This window comes from Aphelocoma coerulescens, chromosome 1A (genome assembly GCF_041296385.1).
Source record: "Aphelocoma coerulescens isolate FSJ_1873_10779 chromosome 1A, UR_Acoe_1.0, whole genome shotgun sequence".
Classification (NCBI taxonomy): Eukaryota; Metazoa; Chordata; class Aves; order Passeriformes; family Corvidae; genus Aphelocoma; species Aphelocoma coerulescens.
Window position 1 is genome coordinate 59986707 of NC_091014.1, and position 22911 is coordinate 60009617.

Sequence of the window (22911 nt, forward strand, 5' to 3'; positions counted from 1 at the left end):
TACAGCAGTGTGGTAATCACCTGTATATCCACACCCACATGCTAAAGCCATTGGTATAGATAAAAAACATGGTGCAAAAAAGCAAGTTAGTAGAGTTAATACATAAACTACTAAAAATACTTTTGACTGACTACTCTTCCTAGCCATTACATTGCATGCTGTATGCTTTTCCCTAACTGGTATTAAAAAAATCTCTTAGTACTGCTTATCTCATCACCACCTACCAAAGAATTACTAAAAGATTACTTACTTTTCACTTTGGATCTCAGCAACTGCACTCTCTGCTCTGTGAGGAGAGCAGCACATTTTTCTCCTCTACCGGGATGAGAGATCTGCTCCACCACACACATCAACATCCAAACAGCAGACTTGGTAAACTAAGAAGTAAGGACTCATTTCATTGTTGCAAGAGTATATAGAAACTGGAAGCAGTATTACATCAGGCAGGTGAGAAATACCTCACATCCAGCATTAGGTCTTTTCCTGATTCCAAAGAGAACATTTGAAATCCTAAGGCAGGAGGATCACCAAAGGCAGTCCAACTTACACCACAGTTTGTTTTGCAATATAGATATTAGCTCACTAGGCACTGATCCCAAATTCTTATCACTTCACTTTTGCCTTTGACAGCCATTAGTCATTCAATACCTGGGGACAGATTCTCCTCCTGGTTACAGCACAGTAAACCCCTGAGCTGACAAGGTTATTCCATATTTATACCCTTAGAACCGAGAGGTAGGTCTCATATTTTATTTCATTTCTGCAGCTGGAGGGAGCTGAGGTACAACATGGGAATAGCCTCTTAGAAAGGAGTAGCACAAGGCTGTGCTCACAGGCCTGCGTGAAGGGGAACAAGCTCTGACCCAGCTGGGAAAGGAGCTGCTCCACATCCTCAGCCTGGAGAGCTTCCCAGGGGACAGGACACTGTCACACCAGTATGGTGAGGGCTCAAGTATCCACTGCACTTGCCATTGCTCTCAGAGCCTTCCATCCTCAACACTGCCAGGGTGCAGCCTTCCTTGTCAAATTATTTTAAGTAAAAGCCAGGGTTTGAGACAGAAAGTGCTTCTTGACATGTGAACTCTCAGCACATGAGCAGAGTGAGAGCTACAAAAGATTCACAGGCTTCCCCCACCCCCACAGTGTTTAAATGATTGATTAACAATTTCTAGAAAGCAATTCATAAAATGAGAAAGGGCAGATTTTCAAAACTATCAGCTTGTAAATGAAGTAGAGCCAATTCTCTGGCAAACCTTCCAACAAGGTTTCACATTATTTGTTTTATGCTCCCTAAAGATCTGTCCCTAGCCTAAATCCCAGCAGGAGGAGATGCCAATGGAGCTTAATTACATTCCGCCTTTGGGAAACATTCAAGAAATGGGGGTCTGGTAAAAAGCCCTACAACTTGGCCTAAAAAGAAGGAAAAAAAATGGAAACAATAATCTGATTAAAGTAATGATATGAATATACTGTGCCTCCCAACCACAGGTTAAAAGCATTATCTTCTTACAAGTCTCAAGACAAAGACCCAAATTGTCTTGTGAAGCAAACAGAATATTTATACCACCAATTTACAACACACATTCAGCATTCAGGCCTATGGAGTAAGTAAATAGTTATGAGACGTGGTATTCTAAAGGGTTTTGGTGCTTTGTTTCAATTTTTTTTTCTTTTATATGAACTAGACATACCACATGCTGTGCTGAAAATCCTTGTAATTCCTGACAGGTTTTATCTTAGAAATAAACTGTGGTTAGTGTTTCAAGGGTTTTGCACATGGCCCGTGCTCTCCTGGCTGGTGGGGTTGGGGGGGAGATGGTTTGTGTGTGTGTGTACACCCACCTCACAAACATCTGCCTGGCCCCCAGCAGGTGCTGAGGCACATCTCACCCTGGCCAGGAGGGTAGGCAAGAGTCGAGGAAGCGCACAGCAAAAGAGACTCACTGATCCACAGCCACGACACGGGAACCTGCTGCCATCAGCACAAGTGTGAAGGAGATGGAAAGAAAACTGCAGGCAGCCTCCTCCAGGTATAATTCTTTAAATCTGGGAAACCCATCTAGCTGAAATATCTTTCTCTGCAGGAATAGAGCAAACGAGTCCTGTGCATTCAGCTGGGACACCTGAATAGTGGACTAGGCAGGAGAAGAAAAACACTGCGTTCAAAGCTGAGAGGAAAAACTAGGTATTTCCACTGTTCCTCCTTCTGGTACCCCTAAATCACCCACCTCAGGGTTCTGTAACTGGCCATGATGAGACCCAACCTCAGCACTCAGAGAGGAGCTCCCATGAGGGTCTGCAAAAGGAACAGTGAGCACCAGCGACTGTCTGGAATCGGCACCATGTCCTGCTGTACACAACGGAGAGACTTGCCACTAAAGAAGCACTGAAATATTTAATCATTCGAAACATTCAAGTGCGACAAAATTATCAATGAAACTAATTAAGAATCTTGAGATAATAAGCACTGATGACAAAATGTTCCACTCTAGTGCCTACCATCAGGCAGTCAGGATTTATAATATCAGTCATTTATAAAACTTATACCCTGAAGAATCTCAGTGCACTTCAAAACATGTGCCTCTACATAGCCCTACTCCCCAAGGTGACTCGAACTACTCACGCATACCCAGCAAAGGTTCCCAATTAGGGATGAGGACTTCAGATCATGACGACAGAAATATGAGTATAAATGGCATGGCGAGCAGAGAAGCTGGGAAGTGCCAGCTTTGGTGCCTGCAGGGCCAGGTCCTGAGGTCTCAGCCAACTCAGCTCTACCACAGGCACCCAAGAAGGGCAAGCCACAGGAAGGTGAGACAACAGAGCACACAGCAGACGTGGGGAGGAATAAGGTCACGGATTTGACAAAAAGAACACGGCACCAGCGGTTTATGCACTGGGATTTTTCAGCAATTCAGGACAGGAAGTGAACTGGTGTCAGGCGATCGACACTGCAGATGGGTCTTTAAGCAGCCAACATGTAAATGGGTTTTGGCAAAGATACCGCAACTAACAGGTTTTTTTTTTCTTTTTTGTGAGAAATGCCATTTTTAGGTACAGTCAGAGAAATGCTGCCTTCTGCCTGCTAAGAGCAGGTGTACAGATGTCGACAGCAAGTTCAGGCGAGTGCCAGGTACTCGAGAATCGTCACTGGTATGTGAGCTGCCTCACACCATCTCCAAGCTTTTGCAGGAGGCAGGTTTTATTTTCTGCTGAGGTTTCCAACGAGCCAGCTCTCCAGCAGACCCTGTCTCTGGGCTCAACAGCTCAGCAGAGCCTGATTTTTATTTCATCTTTGTTTCTAAGTTAAGCCATCTATGCCAGGCCAGCTCCTAAGTGAGGGGAATGGTGGGTCCCTGTGCGTCACCTGCGCGGCTCTCGAGGAGCTGCCCACGAGACAGGTACAGCTAATCTGGAATGACGCCTGGTAACTGCAACATCTAATTTCAGACTCAAGGCACCAATTTCCCAGTCACTTTGTAGTTACACTGTGTTACCGTAACGGGTTCTCTGCACAATTATCACAACACTTAGTAAGTTATTCATTTCTGAGAGAGCTAAGAAGCCTTGTAAATTATTTTCACTTTAAAGAAAGCAGACATATTCCCCTCTGGAGGAAGTAAATAGCAAAGTTTCTCACCCATATTTTGTTTATTATTAATGTTTCACAAATAATATTATCTTATCGTTAGTATTAAAATATCCTTACTTCAAAAGAAAAATGTAATAAACAGGCAAGAATTCAAAACCCAGATGCGCATGCCTTTGTGGCAATGGCATGCATCAGGCACAGGCATTTTGAATATTTTATACTTCATAATTTTTTTTTCTTAAATAATTAACTACCTTTAACTAGTGATTGTCCAGTCCTACCATTGCTGTGGGTTTAACTGGGTATTACAGCTCTGAGTGTTCCTTTAGTGGTTCTGCTTCTCCCTGCTCTGAATCCAGGCTGAATACAAGCCCTGCTTGACTTTTAGGTTAGAGATCTGTTTCCTAGTAATGGATGTAAATCCATTTTCTACAGCTTTGCCCCCTGCAGTAGACTCAGACAGCTCCAGCTAAGATCTTTAGTGTTCACTGGCTGGACCAGCATTCTGTCTAGTATCTCTTAGCACAGTGGAGAAACCTGCTTGCTCCAGCTGGTGATGTGGGCTTATTTGACTCTCCATTTGGCTCTTGCAGTCCAGAAATAAAGAATTAAAATCCCATGCCTTGGTTTGATTACTGCACTGCTGACAGAAATGCAGAGCTGGACCAGGAGACAAGATGTACTGAGCCACTGAAGAGTTTGTCCGCTTTGGACAACACATTGAAATTAAACCTCTTCTCCCCATCACTGGCTTTGAAAAAAAAGTTCTCCCAAAAGCTTTTTAAAAAAATGTACTACCAAAAATGACCTGGTCTATAATTATCATCTCATAGCATAGTCCAGTGTTGAAGGATATACCAGTGTACATATATTTAGATGCATAAAGATGCACGTGAGGGCTTGATGGCATTTGCCAATGCACTCACTGCTTAGAATTTGCATATCTGCATGTGCACAGCAAGGGTCTCATGGCTACCACATTTCTCTGCAAAGTCTGAGTGTAAGTAGGATTAAAATTATTACTTCCTTAACCTGAAATGCTAAAAATGCGAAAGACAGTATTCAAATTTCTATTCAGTTTCAAGCAGCCACTATAGCAATTAGCTTTGGCTTTAAAAGATCTGGTTCCTACAAAACAAAACCCCCAACTTGAGGCAACACTTCCCATCTAATTTCTCTTTGTGCATTTATAGAACTATAGAAGTAGAGAATAAATACATTGACAAAAAGATCTAACATCACTTAAAACCACTTAACTGCAATGACAACTACGACACTTGAAACAAGGGCCCACTGAGGAAAACCAGGTCTGTAAGATAAGATTAACAAAGATTTCACACCAGTGAGATTTCACACCAGTGGAAAACTTCTTTTAGAATACTCTATCCAATTCTAATATCCACATTTTTTCCAAAAGATGTTAAAAACCCACAGGAGAACCTCTGAAAGCAGGCACATATACTGTCTAACTTCTAAAAAAAATAAAAACAAATTTTAAAAAAGAAAGAATTTTAGGAATGTACAGTTTTAATACAAGAAACAACTAACAGGTGGTATCACTGTGGTTTACAGATGATATCCTAATCTTTATTTAGGAGAAGGATAACTAACTTAGGAGAAGAGATTAAACAAAACTGTGGTAAATTCACCATTGCCAGGAAGATTAGGGCAGAAGTAGGAGGGCATGACATATTCCCAGCTATTTTTATGCAGTATGTCAGGACTGGTGGTGAGATGAACCCATACAGCAGCAATGGGGATCAAAACAGAGCCCAATTCCAAAGGTCACCAAACATTTAAAAAGTTTCCTTCTGAATGTTGTGGCCAGGGTCTATCTATGGTTTTTCTTGTAAAATCAGAGCTAGGAAAGAAAGCAGGATGTTTGCTTTGCACCAAGTCTCTGTGTCCTTGCATTGTTCTCTCATTTAAGTGCACTGCTAAGGCTCCACTGATAATAAAAGATTGATTTAAAAGACCATTCCACAACCTAAGCAAACAGTGAGCCTGGCTAATGTTACATATCATAGCCTCTTGTCATTTACTGCTACTCTGTGTGTTTACTGTGCCTCTCACTCCCCCTCAGTACCAGCCCGAATTTGCAGCAGAGCAGCTGGTCCTCCGGGGCTGATGGCACAACTGCAACCCTCAGCCCAGCAACAGCAGCCTCTTGATTGATTAAAGTACAACCCTGCTCTCAATTAAGATCTGAACCAAAACAACATCCTCCCAAGGCTTTGGGTCAAGTCTTTGCAGATTTCCTAAATGACAGGTACCTCTACGTCACAAGGTAAACCTTACCTCTGGTAAGATCCAAAACTTAATCACATTATCTGCATTCCTCTATCAACGTTCCTACTTCAGAGGAACCAACAGAGATTATGAAAGTAGGTGGTGTGAACAAAAAAAGAATCAAAAAATTGTCTCAATTTTTAACTTCTATAAGAAAAGCTATTGTTTTGCATGGATAACTCCTCTTATACCAAATTCAGTACACAGCACAATGAAAACATCCATGCTCTTCCCATTAATACAGGAGAAAAACTTAATGGAGTGTGTTATGTTTTTTTTGTCTTTCTCAGTTTTTGAATAACTGGTTTTGCTTTGTGCTCCTTGCCAGCATGATGAGTATTGCTCCTTTCCTTTAAATAACTGGATTGTGAGAACAAAGGGATGTGTCTTTGGAGCCTGATTCTCAGTTTCACTAAGGTGCTACCAGGGCAGCAGAAACAGGCCTTGCCAAAGTTGCAAGCCCTTGTTTGTTAACGTAACAGCAGAAATGAGGAGATGATGATCCTGCTGCAGATGAAGGGTGAGGCTGATGTACACACACCTTCATGGTCCGTTCCCACTACAGGAACAGGAAAGAGGGCATAAATGTAAACTGGGAATCTGGGTTTGCAGTTACCCTGGATACAGTTTATAGGATTTATATGTTTAATTAGTGCAAAAGGTAGAAACCTTCGGTGTCTTATGAAAACAGTATGTTAAACACAGTTCTGCCCAACATTTCTAGAACACCGAAACGTGCAACAATTGAACAAGAACAATTAAAAAGATTACTAAAGCATTTTGTTTTGCTTGTTCTTCTTGGGATCCCTCATTTTCAAGTCAGGAAAGATATTTTGTGCCATCTAATTAAAACAACTGGGAGGGTTTGGGGTTTTTTGGTTTTTTTTCTTAAACAGATATACTAATTAATTAACACAAAAGTCCTGTGCCCTTGGTTATACACAAGATTAGACTGCACAATAACAAATTCCTAAACTTAAAATTTATCATTTAATGAATTCATAGACAATAACACTTTTTCCCCCACTGCAGAGTGAAGAAGAATGTGCTTTGTAGGGACTACTCAAAACACTCTTGAAAGCAATTTGCAGTTCTGTCCTTGCATAGGGTGATGCATGTACATACTTCAATTTGTGCACACCAGTAGATCTGTTGACTTTTGCATTTCAGATCTCTGATGAAAATCACTGTATTTTCACTTAAACCCATGGGGGAAACACCAAATGATCTTGCAAAGGATTTTTTGTGGAACCTAAGTTAACCAGATCATGCAAATACTGCTCCATGAGTTCTCTATTTCCCATGCCAAAACTTTTAAATTCTCTATACCTCCTGAAGAAACAGGACCATTAATATTACAGGCTTGTAGGTACTTTTGGAGGTTAGTATTTATGTATCATTTGGATGTTATCAAATGAAAAGTGCTAAAATAACCTAAACTATTTAGAAAAGATACGGTATCTTTGCTCCCACTGTCAGAAGTCCCACTGTCTGCTGTGCTCAAGTGGCACCAGGTTACCAAACCTAAAGAAAAAAAAAATTCAGTTGTGTGACAGTGACTGTTCAGGTTAAGCATTGTTGAAACCTGTAGGAAAAGCAGCCACTTGATTCTGTAATGGAGCTTATCTGATTGTGATATTTATCCAGAGGGACAAGTCAGGAGGCTTACAGCCCCTGTGCAAAGTCGCTGGCGACTGCTGCCACGCAAAATGACCGGCAAGGTTTTCTGCACGGCACCTGCGGGCAGAGTGGTTTGTCAAGGCAGTGCTCTGCACAGAGCCGTGTGCTCAGGGAGGAAGGGAAACAATCAGAAAAGGAAAACAAAGGAGACAAGAAGCACCAGGCGCCGTCTCAGTACAGCAAACACGGCTTGGTGAGGGACTGCCACGGTCCACGCTGCTCCATGGAGCTGTGAGCACAGGAGCCACATCCTGCTGCTCAATTCCTGCTGGGATGGGCAAAAGGAGAGTGCGCACAGTCCTTGTAAACAAGTAGAGTCACGTCAAAGATATTTGGCTCTAAGCCAAACAACCCAAAGGCCCTGAAATTTCAGCCAGCAGCTCAGCTCACCGCAGGTGAGCAGTGTGAACAGCCAGCAAATTACGACATGGCACAAAATGTGACAAATGTTGGCATCTTTCTCAGCTGACAACGTGGCCACATCCACAGAGGTGCGCCTCTCAGTACAGGAGTTCAAACACTCCTTTGGCAAGGGAACAAGCACTCCTAGTTTGCACACAGATTGTGCATTTTGTCTCACTTTGAGCTTGCTCAGGCAACAGGCAGTATTTTCAGTAACTACTTCTTGCTCCTCATGTCTTCATAGAAAATTGCTGGTAGTCATGACTTTCTTATTACAGAAGGCATCAAACACACACAAAAGTTTTAAAATAACAAGCCGTTTTGGGAAAAAACCCACAACCTGTGACACTATCTGAAGACACCCATGCAACTCGTGTCAAGCTCTGCGACTTAAAGCATGTTTTCAGCACCCACCTAAGACAGCCTGGCAGTGCATATTTGTGAATTTATCACAGGCAGGGAGTAAAATGCTTTTAAACATCATCTTATTTCCCCAGTGGATGCTCCTCCCAGCAGGGATCTCCGCTGGCTGGTTTCTACCAAGCAGGTTGAGCAAGATCACTTCTAAATAATAACTTCTCCCACAACCTGAATTCCTTGCCCTAAAGCCTGGTGACATATATCTGAACACTAGGATGCCAGCACCACAAAGTACCCACATCTCAAAGCAAAATATGCTGGAGCAGGATGTGACACCCTGGACCACCCCAGGGGTCTGGCAGAAAGCCAGCTGTGGGGTCAACACATTCAGAGACTTTGGTGGTGAAATCCAAGGAGTTTGAACATTTCTGGAACATCCATCACAAGCAGAGCCGGTTGCAAAGATGTACTTTTCTAGAGTGGAAGGGAACAGCACAAAGCTGGGAGAGTGCTGTAACTCAACAAACTGCAAAAAAGTAGCTGGGCTCTCCTCCTTAGAAAAACAGTGGAAAAACTCACCTTTGGGTGAAGGGGCATTCATACAGCCTGCAAATTGTGCAGTGAAATTCAAGTAACCCCTTGTGACTACTCCCCCGCCTTCCCTGATGCTGAAACAACATCAGAGCTATCTGCTGGTGGTGCTTAAATGCCCGTGTTTTTCACATTAGAGAGGCAGGAGTTTTGGACCCCCTGATTCCTATACTTATATACCTTTGGAAATTAGCATAAACATCTCAGCTGGCTACCAATGTGATTAAGATGTGCCTCCACTTTGCAATTTTTTCTTTGAAACAAAGCAAAAGCTTTCATTTGTTAAGTGAAAATTCCCCGGTGGAAACCCCTCTCTCTTTCCCTCCCATTTCTGACCCCATATTGGGCACTTTAATCTAATTTTGGTTTGAGGTTTTAGAAGCTGAAGGCTGCTTCTGAAGATCACTGAGGGAAAAGAAATCACTGGGAGGAACACCACACTTTGAACTGAACGTCCCTGGCACAATGCATATTGGAAAAAGAAAGCACTAAGAACATTTCCCAATCAATGTAGCTGTATTTTTCACAACCAGTTAGAAGAAATGGAAACCCATGGTAAATAATGCTGCTTTGTACAAGTCCAATTACCCTGAATGATAAATTGCCTAATTATTTCAGCTCTAGAATCTTTCCCAAGTTCTTTATCCTTTTCTTTGTAGTCACTGTCTGCAGAACAAGAGCGTTTGACTGTTACTAATTAACAAGAGAGAAAGATGCAGGACATTCAGTAAATTCACTTCTGTTTAAATTCATCTTACATTTATTTTTCCCCACCAAAGGGAAAAAAAAGGTAATAATTTATTTAAAAGCTGCTCTGATGGAGGAAATTTTTCTCCGTGACTCCTCTGTGATATTAAAACAGTCAGCTTTTGTTTTTTTCACTCTCTAGAATTTGGCTGTGCCAAAAGATTAAAGGCACAGCAAGGTTAGATTAACACCTTGAAATTATCTGTAAAGTTCTGTACTTATCAGGTATTAAATCTAAATTCGTGACTGCACAAAATCGTCTTCCTATTGTATCCTGAGTGCACATGAACTTGATGAAACAAGTTCCAAAAAGCAAGAGCTTTTAAACATGTTTTGTTCCAGTTCACAAAGCAATGACTTTCTGACATCTTGTTTCTTCCTTTTTCCTTCATTTAGATCAACAGCAGTAAGGGGTTGTGAATAATAGCCCCATGTTCAGAACTTTTTCACTTCTCAATTTTCTCCTGTAAATTTAAAGTGTAGCTAGGAGTATTGAAAAAGATATTAAAGTTTATTCAAAATCTCTGTTGAATCAGAAGATCAAAATCATCTTATTGCATTCCATCTTTAAAGCTGATGGTATGCAAAACATCAAAAACCAAAAAAAACCCAACAACCAAAAAACCCAAACAAACAAACAAACCCCAAGCAAACAAACAAGCCCGACCCAAACCTTTTTTTCCCTCCTGCTTATTAACAGAGACTTTTCTGAAATCCATTTGTTAAGATGTGTGTAAAAGCAAAATGTTTTACATATAAAATGTTTTACATACAAAATAATACTAATACTTTGTTGAATTCTGAAAGCACAGATTTCACACAGGTGGAAAACACTGAGTCAACAGGGCTAAAGAGTGAATTGCTTTCACAAGATGCCGTAATGTGCTATGCCTCAGTGACAGCCAGGAAGGGTAATTCCTCGGACTAAGAAAGTAACCGAGTTCTCAGTCTCACTACATCTGAGACCTGACTAAGGATGGTGACTGCTACTAAATGAACCTTCATGCAAGCATCTCTTCATCCAGTCAGTGTTGGTTAAAAGCCTAACATTCCAGTCTGTACTAGCAACTGGCATTTCTGGTGTAAAACAGTTCTAAGCCTCCCCTGATCGAGGCCCCAGATGCCTATCCCAGTGGCTACTGCAGTGGTGAAATTCCACTTCTGGCCAGACTGCTTGCATAGAAACACCCCTGTGGGACACTGACCAAAGCAAACATGACCAGTTACACTGAGGTACAGGTAGATTTTGTTTCTTTAAAGGATTTGATTTTGGAAAAGTCCCATAACCTGTCTTATGAAAACCAAACATCAAATTAGTTGGTAATAAGAAAGATTACAACCATGGACTTCAGGAGCACTAACTTCAGCCTCTTCAGGGATCTTCTTGGAAAAATCCTTTGGGAACAGGCCCCACAGGGAAGAGGGGTTAAGAGAGTTGGGTGATATTCAAGGATCACTTCCTCCAAGCTCAAGAATGAACAAGAAATTGGGCAAAGGGGGAAAGAGATCTGCATGGATGAATAAAGAACTCCTTTCATTACTCAAGCATAAGCAGAAAATACACAGGAGATTCATGCAGGGTCAGACCACTTAGAATTAATATAAAGAGGATATCAGAGTAAGTAGAAATGAGACGAGGAAGGCCAAGGCCCATCTGGGGGCCAGAATTAAATCTGGCCAAGAATGTCAAGGACAACAAGGAAAGGTTTTTGAAATACATCAATAACAAAAGGAAAACAGAGGCAGTGGGCAGAAACTGAAGCACAGGAAGTTCCACCTGAATTTGAGGAAGAACTTCTTTACTGTGCGGGTGACCAGGCATCGGAACAGATTGCACAGAGAGGGTGTGGAGTCTCCCTCACTGCAGATAATTCGAAAACCATCTGGACACAATCCTGGGCCTTGCACTCTAGGATGGCCCTGCTTGAGCAGGGAGTCTGGATCAGAGGCTCACCTGTGGTCCCTTCCAACCTGACCAATTCAACAAATATTAGTGAAAAATTGTTCTCTGAGACAGTAAAATATATTAACTGATTTGAAATGGAACAGTCCTCAGACAGGATGCATTTCCTATAATTCTCTGGGTTTTCCTGACTACTCCCTTTGCTCCAGTCTTTCTATCTGGTTAAGTAAGGAAATGTTCAGTTGTATCACTGGAAGATCCCTACACTTCTAGAGCAAGGGCACACCCAGAAATACCACCTTTTCTTTGTTTCCATATTAAAAGAGAAGCGTAAGATGAAGCAGAGCAAACAATAGAAATGACATCTCACACTGATTAAAAGTAGCACAAACATATTGTTAGAAATGGAAATTATTTACATACATATGTTCTGCCAGGGTGGTAAAGAAGGAAAAAAAAAAGGGAGGGGAGGTCACAATAAGTTCATTCTACCAAAAAACTGCTTTACATAATCATGAAATGCAAACTAGTTTCCATTCCTTCTGGCACCAGCTCATTCAGCCTTCACTTTGAATGCTTACCGACAAACAAATGGACTGGTTACTTCCTATTAATGCTTCCTAATTTAGGTAGATACCTGGAGGAAAAATTCCATTTTGACCTTACATTCATATAAGCTAAGATCATTTTTAAGCTATGAATCTGATGAATACAATTTTAATTTCTTCTTGGTTGCTGCTGGGGATTTGCTGTTTCTTAATAAATTAGGCATGTGTTCTCCTCAGCTCAACTTTTGCACCTTATGCATATAATATGTGCAATTCAGGAGTCTGTGTGAAACTTTCAGATGAAAATCAGTCATCATTTATTCTCTCCCTCCTTCTCTCTCTCATGCAGCCACAGGTACACAAACAGGACTTGTTTTATCAACTGTTCCCCAATACTTGTCCTTCTCTTCCTCTGCCCATAGAAGCATAGCATGGTTTGGCTTGGAAAGGACCATAAAGACGATCTCATTCCAACCCCTCTGGCATCAGCATGGATATCTTCCACTAGACCAGGCTGCTCAGAACTCCATCCCACATGGTCTTGAACACTTTCAGGGATGGGGCATCCACAGCTCCTCTGAGCACCTTGTTCCAGTGCCTCACCACCCTCACAGTAAAAAATCAAACCTAAACCTACCCTCTTTCAGTTCAAAGCCATTTGCCCTGTCACTACAGGCCCTTGTAGGAGGTTCCATGGAAAGCCCTTATCATGAAAGTGGCTCTTGTTTTTGCAGTCTCAAGAGTCACTATTGTCCTCACAAGGCAAAATGCTATTAAAGCAAGATTTTATCCCTTGGTCTTGAAAGCCTCTCTGAAGTACACAGCTCAGTGGAGATTCCTGCAGCAGACGAGGATGCCAGGGCTGGGCCAACACCTTCATGCTCTGAAGAATCTGCCTGTCAGTCTGGGGACACAGAGGGATCTCATTCCAAATGAATGCTAACTAACATAAAGCTTGAAACATGCTTCTTTGTTTAGCTTAGTATTTATTATTTCCCAGGAGACAAGTTCCTGCTTGATGAATACAATTGGCTGCTAATGCTGAGACACAGAGTGGGGGTCCTGACACAGATGTCCAAGGCCACCCTCTCTCATTTGTAAGTTCTTTCAAGGGCCAGATGGTTTAGTTTCTCTGATTTTTTTGCACTGAGGTTGTGCCTATTGCTAGCTGGTCTCTCTTTCTTTGCTAAGTATTTATGATACAGCACCACCTACCTTATGGAAACTTTTAGTGCCTAACTCCCATGGGAAAAAAAATAAATTAGTATAATAGCTTTCTAGGCTTGACTCCTACTTCACACTGAAAAACTGCTGAGGGCTAGACAGGCTACCACTCAAAGAACAGGCACTTACACCTGCAAAGGCATCTCTATTCCTGAGAAGTCATGGCATGTTCACCTCTTTTCCTGCCATACGTAACTTCTCTGGCTAGCCTGGTGAGAGTATGTCCCCCAATGTCATGGAGAGGAGCAGTGGTCATATTTACTGTGGTTTGAGCTTATGTCCTTGCTCCCTTCTGCAAGGATCAACTGCCCAGTGCAAAAATTTGATTTACCAATTCTACCTGGAACTATGTTCCACCCTCCAAATGATGTTACCTATCTGCAGCTAAAAGGTTAACACTGATATAAATATAAATATTGATTGGGCATTGATATTGGTATTAATTTGGCTTACTTTGTCCCTGGAGGAAGCATGCTAACTGCATATACAGGAGCAGTTGGGATACAGATCCTGAAGAAAACTGTAACCAGTTTCTTGCTCAGCATGATATTTTTCCTTAAATTAAAAGCAAATATGCTTTTTTTCTCCGTAAAAGCCTGGAGTGAGAGGGGGGAAAGGATGGGGAGAAGGAATAGAAAGACATGGAAGATGCATCCTTCCCTTTACTTCCTCTTTAAACAAATCTGTCTAATCACATTTAAAGTGCTGCATTATTAACATCTTCACCATAAAATGTTCCATGTCACTAGAAAAATTTATTCTTTAACAAGAACCCTGCAGCAGTGCTGGTGGGTCAATCATTATGAGGATGGCAAAATACCAGGAAAATTCAGGGGTGAAAATGAGTATCTGTCTAGCATGCATTACATGAGACTCAGTTTTGCTCAAGAATAGCAATACGGCAGAGTCACTGAGCAACATGTGACATTGCAAGCAAAAGATAAATTAGTCTTCATGGGCAAGAGACTGATAGGTCTGAAAAAATGGAAAAATAAAAGGTTTTTTTTTCTCTTTTCTTTTTATTTCTTTTACTTGGGTGAAAAGGGGTAAATGAACTCTACAGTGTCAACGACAACAAGAAGTTCCTTGAAATAAAGGTACATTAATCATCTCAACAACACCTCATTCCAGGACACGTAGAATTACCACTTCTCAGCAGTGAAGAGGATTTTCCTAGGAGAGAAGTAAGGTTTTTTTCCTACTCAGATTGTGGTTTTTATAGGGTTCTTGGAAACGTCAAGGAAGAACTACAATGTCAAGATGCAACTGGGGTTTAAAACGTGGAATTTGTTCCTATAAGCTAACAGGAGACTTTTCAAAGTAGCAAAGCCAAACCATTCCTAAAAGATACCCTGACTTACCAATTGATTGACTCAACTCTTTGCATATCATAAATAAGCTGCCTCTCCAGAAAGTATCTGTTTTTTAAAGTCTTTATTTCCTTTGGAGAGCAGGAACCTCTGGATACAGTGTAAGAACTACAAATACATGGCAAGCAAGAAGAATTGCTCTCATGTGGCTCCTGGCTGGTCATGTTCTCCCTGCCTGCTCACGCTTCAGACAAAGGGTGACTGGGGCTGCCTAAAAATCCCAGCTTCAGAAAGCAGGAACAAGCAACAGGGATCTTCCAGACCGGCCTCTAGGACAACTTCTCTGGCTGGTGCTGGGAGGGTGCCCGGGACGGAAAGCAACCTGTACAAAGAGATACCTGCTATGGCTCACACAGTTAGAAAACTGAGCCCAAGATCTTTCCCCTCAGTGCTTCCCCTCAGCATTTGGGCCTAGGAACAGGTTTGTGGCAAAGTGGGCACATACTTGGCAGGCTTGGACTCAAGACTTTCTCAGAATACCTCTCCTTACACAGCAGGGACTCAAGATGGTAAAGAGACCAAAGCCCTGAGTCTCAAAGGTGCTTAAGTGGCTGAAAGTCAGGAAGAAGAAAGTTAGAAGCCAAAATAACCTCTGCCCAAAAGAAGTGATTTTGGGTCTCTTGAGTCCAAAGCCTGCATTTCAAATCAGTATATTCTAGATACTTACAGCAGAGGAGAAATTCAGAGAAAGGCTTATTGTCTTCTCCTAACTTAGCAACCTTTGACCAGTATGTACAGAAGCACCATGAGACTAAGAAAAATAACTGATTTCAGACACTGAGCAACTGCATGAAGAACTGCATAAACACAACCTAAGTCCTCAGTCTCTACATGTTTAAAAGCATCTCCCTATTTGTTTAAAACAAACCTGATTGCTGACAGCTGACATTCATAAATGATGCGAGGCTCTGCAACACCTTCTTAAACAAATAGAGAAATCAAAGAGTGTCATTTCCTTCAAGAGAATAAACAGCAACAACACACAATATTGTTTGTGCTTCCTGGTTCTGTATGTTTTGTGTGTGTATGTGTATGCATGTGTAACAGTGACTCTCTTCTGTAGACTTTCTTCTGCACACTATTTACAATTCAGTCTCCCTTGATAAACGCAAGCCTTCACTGTCAGCAATATTTCCTTAGTGAAGCTTAGTCTCTGTAGTTGCAAGCTTCTGAGAGCACAGTGCCTTGAGATACTGCATGAAAGGCACCAAACTCATGCAAATTGTTGTAGTAATTCCCTGACAGTGACATCTCTCTGACTTTCACCTCTCATTTTCACTAATGCTCGGAGAAAACCGTCTGTGCTACCAAGGAGACTCTCCGCATAGACTGCTTAAAAATCTAAAGTACTCAATCAGGCACAGAGACACCATAAAAATGGTCCTACCTCTCTCTGCTTGAGAAATTTTATGGGAAGGGAAAGTTTTGAAATGGCAAAATCTCTTTTCAATAAGCCATCTCCATTAGACTGCAGAGGTATTATTGAAGGAGCTTTTCAGTGTGAAGAGCAGAATCACAAGCCAGTGTAAAGTTTAGTGCAGTTCCATTCAAGTCAACGATGACAATTACCCCAGATGAGCAACTGCCACACCCAGTATATGTGACGGATTACAGCACCAAAATCATCAGCTATAAATAGTTTATGCATCAGTCCAGTTCAACCTGGGCCATTCACAACTCACTACACACAGCAATTAAAAAGGAATTAAACAGTATATTTTCATAAACAAAGTTACAGATTGCAATGACTTTGGAGTAGCATCATTCAATATTTTTGACAAGAAAGAATACAGATAGAACAGTCTGGTCAACATTTTCAATTAAACATATTGAAAATATTCCTTAGGCCCTAAAGCTATACAAAACCAAGTATTTATAGGATCAGGAAAATGTCTTTAATATAAAGAAAAATCTCCAAGTCTCCATTTAAATAGAGAGAGAGAGAGTATGGCAGGACTTTGAAGTTTCTCTACAGTCTCTAGACAGAGGTGAAAATGTTGCTATGTCACACCAGCACTGAATTGTTACACTAGTACTTTGTGTGGATACGAAATTGGATGGAGTAGAGACATGCTGTGTCTTATCCTGCTCTTCATTCCTCTCACACTGATGTTTCTAAATGTCATATCAAGCAGTGATAAGAGTAATACAAAGCTTTTTTAAAATGGAATGGAAAACACAGTTAATCCTGCAGTCTCCAATGAATGTTTTATGGTAATAGCTGCTCTTTCATGTATTCACTTTTATTTACTTCTCCTGACTCCTGTGCTCTCCTTCACCTTTGTCAGGGCTCCTGAAAGTATTCCTAGGCATCAGCAGCAAGGAGTTGTGAGCTGCTACTCTGTCCTTCACCAGACCTGAAACCTTACGTATCAGTGCAGCAACACATCTCCAGTTCTGTATGTAGCACTAACCCCTCAATGCAACTTTTTTCTGTGGTGCTTTAAGTAACAATAGGTTTGTATAGATATGACCTAAAAAATCCCAAAACTTGTAGCACCAAGTCCATTCATTTGTTAATGCAAGGCTTGGTTGTCTGTTACTGAGAATATGCAGTAAATTATTCCTGAAGGTGAGATTAGAATTCAGGGAGCTCTTGCTCCAGGCTTTTCTATGCTCTGCACCTTCAAGTATGGATTTCTTTATTGCATGGAGACAGAGCAGATCATTCTCACACCTCTTTTGGCCTCCTTAGCTGTCCCTAGCACGCTTGCTTTCCCCCCTCAAGAAAATGACCTAGTTTCACTGGTTTAACCTGAGGTGTTTACTTTGCAATAGATCAGGAGCACATACATACAGCCACTCACCACATTTCACCTCAGGGTAACAAACAACTTCTTATGAGAAGTTAGCTTGATCACCTATGTTTTTGCACTCTGTTTTGTGCCACTACTCGTCCTGTCCAAAATTACGCAGTCCGGTAGCACAACAACAACAAAAATTTATAATTGTGAGTGATTCAGGCTTGAGAGGGAAGAGAGACAGACATTTAAATGCTAAAATGGGAATAGAGGTAAAAAAGAGAGGCCCCACCATTAAGGGAATCCCCAGCACAGAAGATGCAATTTTTCATGCCCTAAGCTCTGTGGCTTAGAACATAACACACAGAGCAGCTCAGAGCACACAGTAGCACTCAGAAGCAAGCATCCATCTGCTCAGAATGAATGTGTGCTCCAGGCTTGCCATGATTTTGCTAAGCACACACACACAAATAAACAAAAGTCAACTTGCTTTTACAATAAAATAATCAGTCACAAGTGCAAAACCCATTCCTAAATATGTCTTGTGAAGGGCTTGTTAAAACTCTACACAGGGATCATTTTTGACTGAAACAGAGAGGTGAAGACCATGGGTGCATTCTTTCTCACTTGGTGAATGTGGATAAAAACATCTCTTTCACAACTGTATAGCCTCTAACAGTTCAGGGATGGTTAGCCACAAACGCTATAAAAATAATCTGGTCTTGAAATAGCAACCTTTCCTTTTTTCCCCCCATGTCCTCCTTTACTGGTGTATACCAGGCTTGCTTCTCACCTGATGCATATCACCATACCTCTACCAATACCAGACATGTACCAGTTTAACCCATCTCAGGATGTGACCCCCCTCTGCTGTCCCAGATCTGCGGCCTCTGCAGAAAGTAATATTATTTTATACAGACACAGAGGTAGGCGTCCTGCCCCCACTAGTTCATATTTAACTCTCTTTTCATCTTGTTTATTTTGCTTTCATGGTATCAAAGCAAGCTGCACACCCAGCAACAAGCTTGCAGCAAATAGGTGCATCTTATTTTTAGCAGACTGACCTTCACAGGGAACATACTACACTCCCAATGGATTTATGAAGAGGGTCAGGTCAAAGTCTCTAAAATTTGAATTTTTATTTGTGTGTTAGAAGAATTATGTTTGTCTTTTCCAGTGCAGTTGGAGCAGACATAGGGATTCAAAAGTAGTATGGGAAGATGCAGTGTGTGGGGACAAGTAGTCACCACAGAGTATTTTGTCTCTCTGCTTCCCCGGAGATGAAAAGCTCTGCCCACCCTTTCCCTACACCCTAAAGACCCAGATAAAGGTGAGGGGGCAATAACCTGTGTGCCTGGCCCTCTACAATAACTGAGGCTAGAGGCTTCTCCTGCTTCCCAGGCTCTGAAACGGGCCAGGTGGGTCTTCTCGCTTTGAGGGAAAGAGACATCATGAAGCCTTGACACTTAGCTATCAGTCAAGAAAAGACCTAAAAAGTCCTTTAGCAAGCAGATGAGGATGGTCCTGGAGGTAAAAAGAAAAAATGACAACCCATGGCTCACTCAGACACTGTTTTCTGAGGACACTTGCCTGGAAGTGCCATCTCCACAGTGTATTCAGGCTCTGTGGTGAAGATTAGCTATGAGATCTCCCAGGACAGCTCTGAAACAAACTTAGCTGGACACAACAGAGCAGGACAACATGCTCCTGTCTCTATTCTGGGTTCCCAACTCCCAGCACTGGGGCTAGACCACTTCCAGCACCTAGCTTTGCATTTCCACACCACACTGCAGCAGTCTGCACCACGCCTGCGCAGGGATCTCTAACACAACAGTGTCTCAGCTTTCTCCATCCCCTTTATGCTCTCCCATCCTGCCAGTGCACCTGCTGTGCAAGACAGACAAATGAAGATCACAGCAAATGCAGGGGTATCCTCACATACAACACCCAGAGCCACCAAAATACTGCTGTATGCCCAGATGGACCTTGCTCCATTACTGGCTATCACAAGGTCGCCATGCTTTGTCTTTCTGACTGGTGTGCCAAAAAGCTGGAATTGTGCCTGTCATTTATAGTACCTTTTCCCAGATAGCTCTCACATGTCTTTATAAACTTTGGTAAATGAGTATATAAATCACTCTGTTCACCATCAAAGTACAATCATCTCTGGGATGATACACAGCAGCGGCTGTAAAATCAGACTGCAGCTCCACACCACAGATTAGGGCAATAAAACATGCTGCATCAGGCAACTGAAGTGGTTGGAGGATGGAAGGGGGACGTGGTGGAGGGCATTTTGTAGTTATAATTACCTGAGTATACATTTGGCTGAAGAGGGTACTGTGTTTAATACTTGCATATCTGCAATTCAAAACAGTCTTCCACCACATGTCAAAACAATCTGACTCTACCATTCCCCCGTTTTGGCCTTCTAGAGCCCTTCCTTTCTGAAAATTGCAAAGCACCTTGATAAGAGCAAAGCTGATGTGCTGAGTACAAGCAATAACCTAATCAAATTTCTTAGCAACTGACTTGATAACTAACTGTGAGCCTGTAGCTTCTGCATCCCCTCCCTCCCTCCCTCTCTCTTGCATGACAACTGAACACAGCATCTATATATACCCAGTTCCAAAATAGCTTCTGCTCCCGTAACTTGCAAACCGTTCACATAGATCTCATTTTCTAGGCTAAAAGTAGTTAATTACAGTCACTAAGGGGACTGAACTGCTGCACCCTTTTCCTTATTCTGGGGTGGGCTTCTTGAGCAGTGTATTGCCCCCTCCCACTCCCCTGACAAATCATGAACTGTTTACAAAAGGAAATCTGTTGAAGGATGGGGCTGCACAGATCAGATCTACGGATTTCCTGTTATCAGGGACTGCAGATAAATCGTTATCCTTCTCTCTCTGTTCTCCTTGGCCATGCAGATGTATATGCACCGTCTAAAGCTAAACTTGACAACTCACAAAGTACAGGGAAGTTATGTGAAAGGTGCTTCCAATCAATATATGACATGGGACAGCACAATTTGGGATGAGGACACCAGTTTGATTCGAGGCACCACACAGACTTTGTACAGGGGTGACGTGCAGAAATTAATTTGAGTGCCAACTCTCTACGTTGACTTCCCTGCCACAAGTGTCCCTAGCTTCATAACCTCTCCTAGACAGTGCAAAAGCTGAAAATATCAGAAAAATATTGATAGAGAGCTGAAAGAGTCAAGAATTAAGCACTTGAATTTGATTATTATTGAAACATTACCAATGGTGAGTGGCAGCTCAGTCAGGCCATATACAAGCCAGGGTCCATTAAGTTCTCTAGCTTGGATCAGAAGCACACCCACATTTTAACCTCTTGCACTGGCTCACACTGCAGTTTCCAAGTGCACAGCAAGGGCTCCTTTAACTGGAACTAGACCAGACCAACAGCTAAGGGAAATTTGGTACTCACAAAGCCAGACTGTAACCACCCCAGAATAAACTCCTGAGGTGCATAGAGTGTGTACCCAACAGTCCCCACTACCAGCTGTGCTGGGTGATGAACCTGTGCCTACAGGAGCACACTACTTGTTAATGTAGACATGGCCATACACATGGACTCCCTACAGTTCCCTACTACAGGAACCAGACAATTAATCACTGATTGCACTCAGATTTCTGTTCACTTGCATGGAAAAGACTACTATTTCACATCCCTGTCTACAGACAGATACGAACAACATCACACACCTATCCTATAGGACAGCTCTCCCAGCAATTTCCCTTTGGTTTCTTAGGCTGTCAGCTTTCAGGACCTGGTGAGGAGATTAAGCATATTTTCCTTGGGGCTGCATAGCAGGAGGTTCTGTGTGCAACTCTGCCCCCAGCAGTACCCAGTAAACTGCCCATACTCCAGGCCAGGCTGCACCTCCACGTCTAGGCAGGCCTTAAGGAAGTCAGCTGAACTCGCCAGACATGAGGACACAATTGGGCCTGCCATATATGAATGAAACAAGTAAATAACTCCAGTCCCAGAAACAAAAATGCCCTTGGCAAATACCGATAATGAAGGAGAAGTAATTCGAACACAGTATAAGAGAATTCGATACAGTGATTTTTTTTTTTAAGCTTACACATATATTCTGCTGCTAAAGGAAAACAAAGTTATGAACATTTGAAGCAAAAATTTGAAGTTTATAATTTGTAAGAACACTATTTATGCTCCTACGAAGATCAGTAAATAAAATTGACCACAAAAAACAGTAAAAGCATTCGTACAAGAGGAGAAAAAATAGAAATATGTATTTTTAGAGCCTGACAACAGCTGGTTGATTTCAATAACAGAAAATATTTCTTAAAGGCTAAGCATTCACCATGACATGAAGTTTCTAGGCCATCTCTTGTGTTGATACAGTCACATCACCTTGCTCCCAGCAGGAAGCCCCAGGCCAGCACATCATACTCACGTGTTTTGCAGAGAACTCATCGACCTCCCGAAGCACCTTCTCCTGGCACTCTGGGTTGGTGGCCAGCAAGTAGGTGGCAAAGGACAGCGTGCTTGTGGTGGTCTCATACCCAGCGATCAGGAACAGGAAAGCTTGGCCTGCTATCTCATCCTCTGTTAGCGTCTTCTGAGCCTTTCCAGATGAGGCCCTGCCAACCAGAGGCGCCTCATTCTGTCTGGGAGCAGCAGATGGGCCGATCACATCCGAGCACCCGGCTGCCAGGGAGTTGGCTGAATCACAGGCGTCAAGCATCCACTGGAGAAAATCCCTGCGCCTCTGCAGAACACAGCAGGACAAGGAATGTGAGGAATGGGTCACAGAGCAATGCCTTCCACAGGGATGAGAACAGAGAGCTACTTCCTATTTACAGCATACACTTGGCTCCCACAGAACGGCCACCAGCCTTTCACCAAATGAGAAGACTTCCATAAATCAGCTGGAAATGCTGTAACTAAGAGCCTGTCATTGCTTTCTTCCCAGTGAGATGAGACTGATCCGCCCCTAATTCATAACAGGTACATATCTTCACAGAGGATTCCTAACGGCCAGCTCTTTCATTCCAGAGCTTCTTTCATTCTTAGAGTGAGTTCTTGGCACTTGCTGGAAATTGGGGGACCGACACAGACACTGTACATGCAGGCCCCATGTGCACCTGCCAGATGGAGGCAGCACAACTCATGCTTGGAGGAGATGGTCCATCTGCTTGGATGAACCATCCTCATTTGTTCATATGGTCCAAGGCATGAAAGTCATTATCTAAGTTCAGGGTTGCATCTACAATACTTTGTGTACCAGTTTAGCATGACAGGACTGAAATCTAATCTCAGTAAACTGGGACATCTTTTTATGAGAAAGTACAGTTATGAACACTCCTACCAAGATAGCTTTGTTTCAAAACTTTTTTTTTTAATAATTTAATTTTTTAAAAACATATTTGCAGAAGCATATTAAAACAGTAAGCATTCCCCTACCACTAAACCT

The 22911-nt window shown here is 42.2% G+C and overlaps 1 protein-coding gene across 9 annotated transcripts in view; it reads right to left on the bottom strand.

Annotated features, from left to right (window-relative positions):
* The window catches only part of TBXAS1 (thromboxane A synthase 1), a 229289-nt gene that overhangs the window by 44571 nt on the left and 161807 nt on the right, over nt 1–22911 (bottom strand). For all 9 annotated transcript variants that reach the window (XM_069003037.1, XM_069003042.1, XM_069003040.1 and 6 more), the window contains one exon: nt 21892–22206. In XM_069003037.1, coding sequence (XP_068859138.1) covers nt 21892–22206 — 315 coding nt within the window. The remainder of the gene's footprint in view (nt 1–21891; nt 22207–22911) is intronic.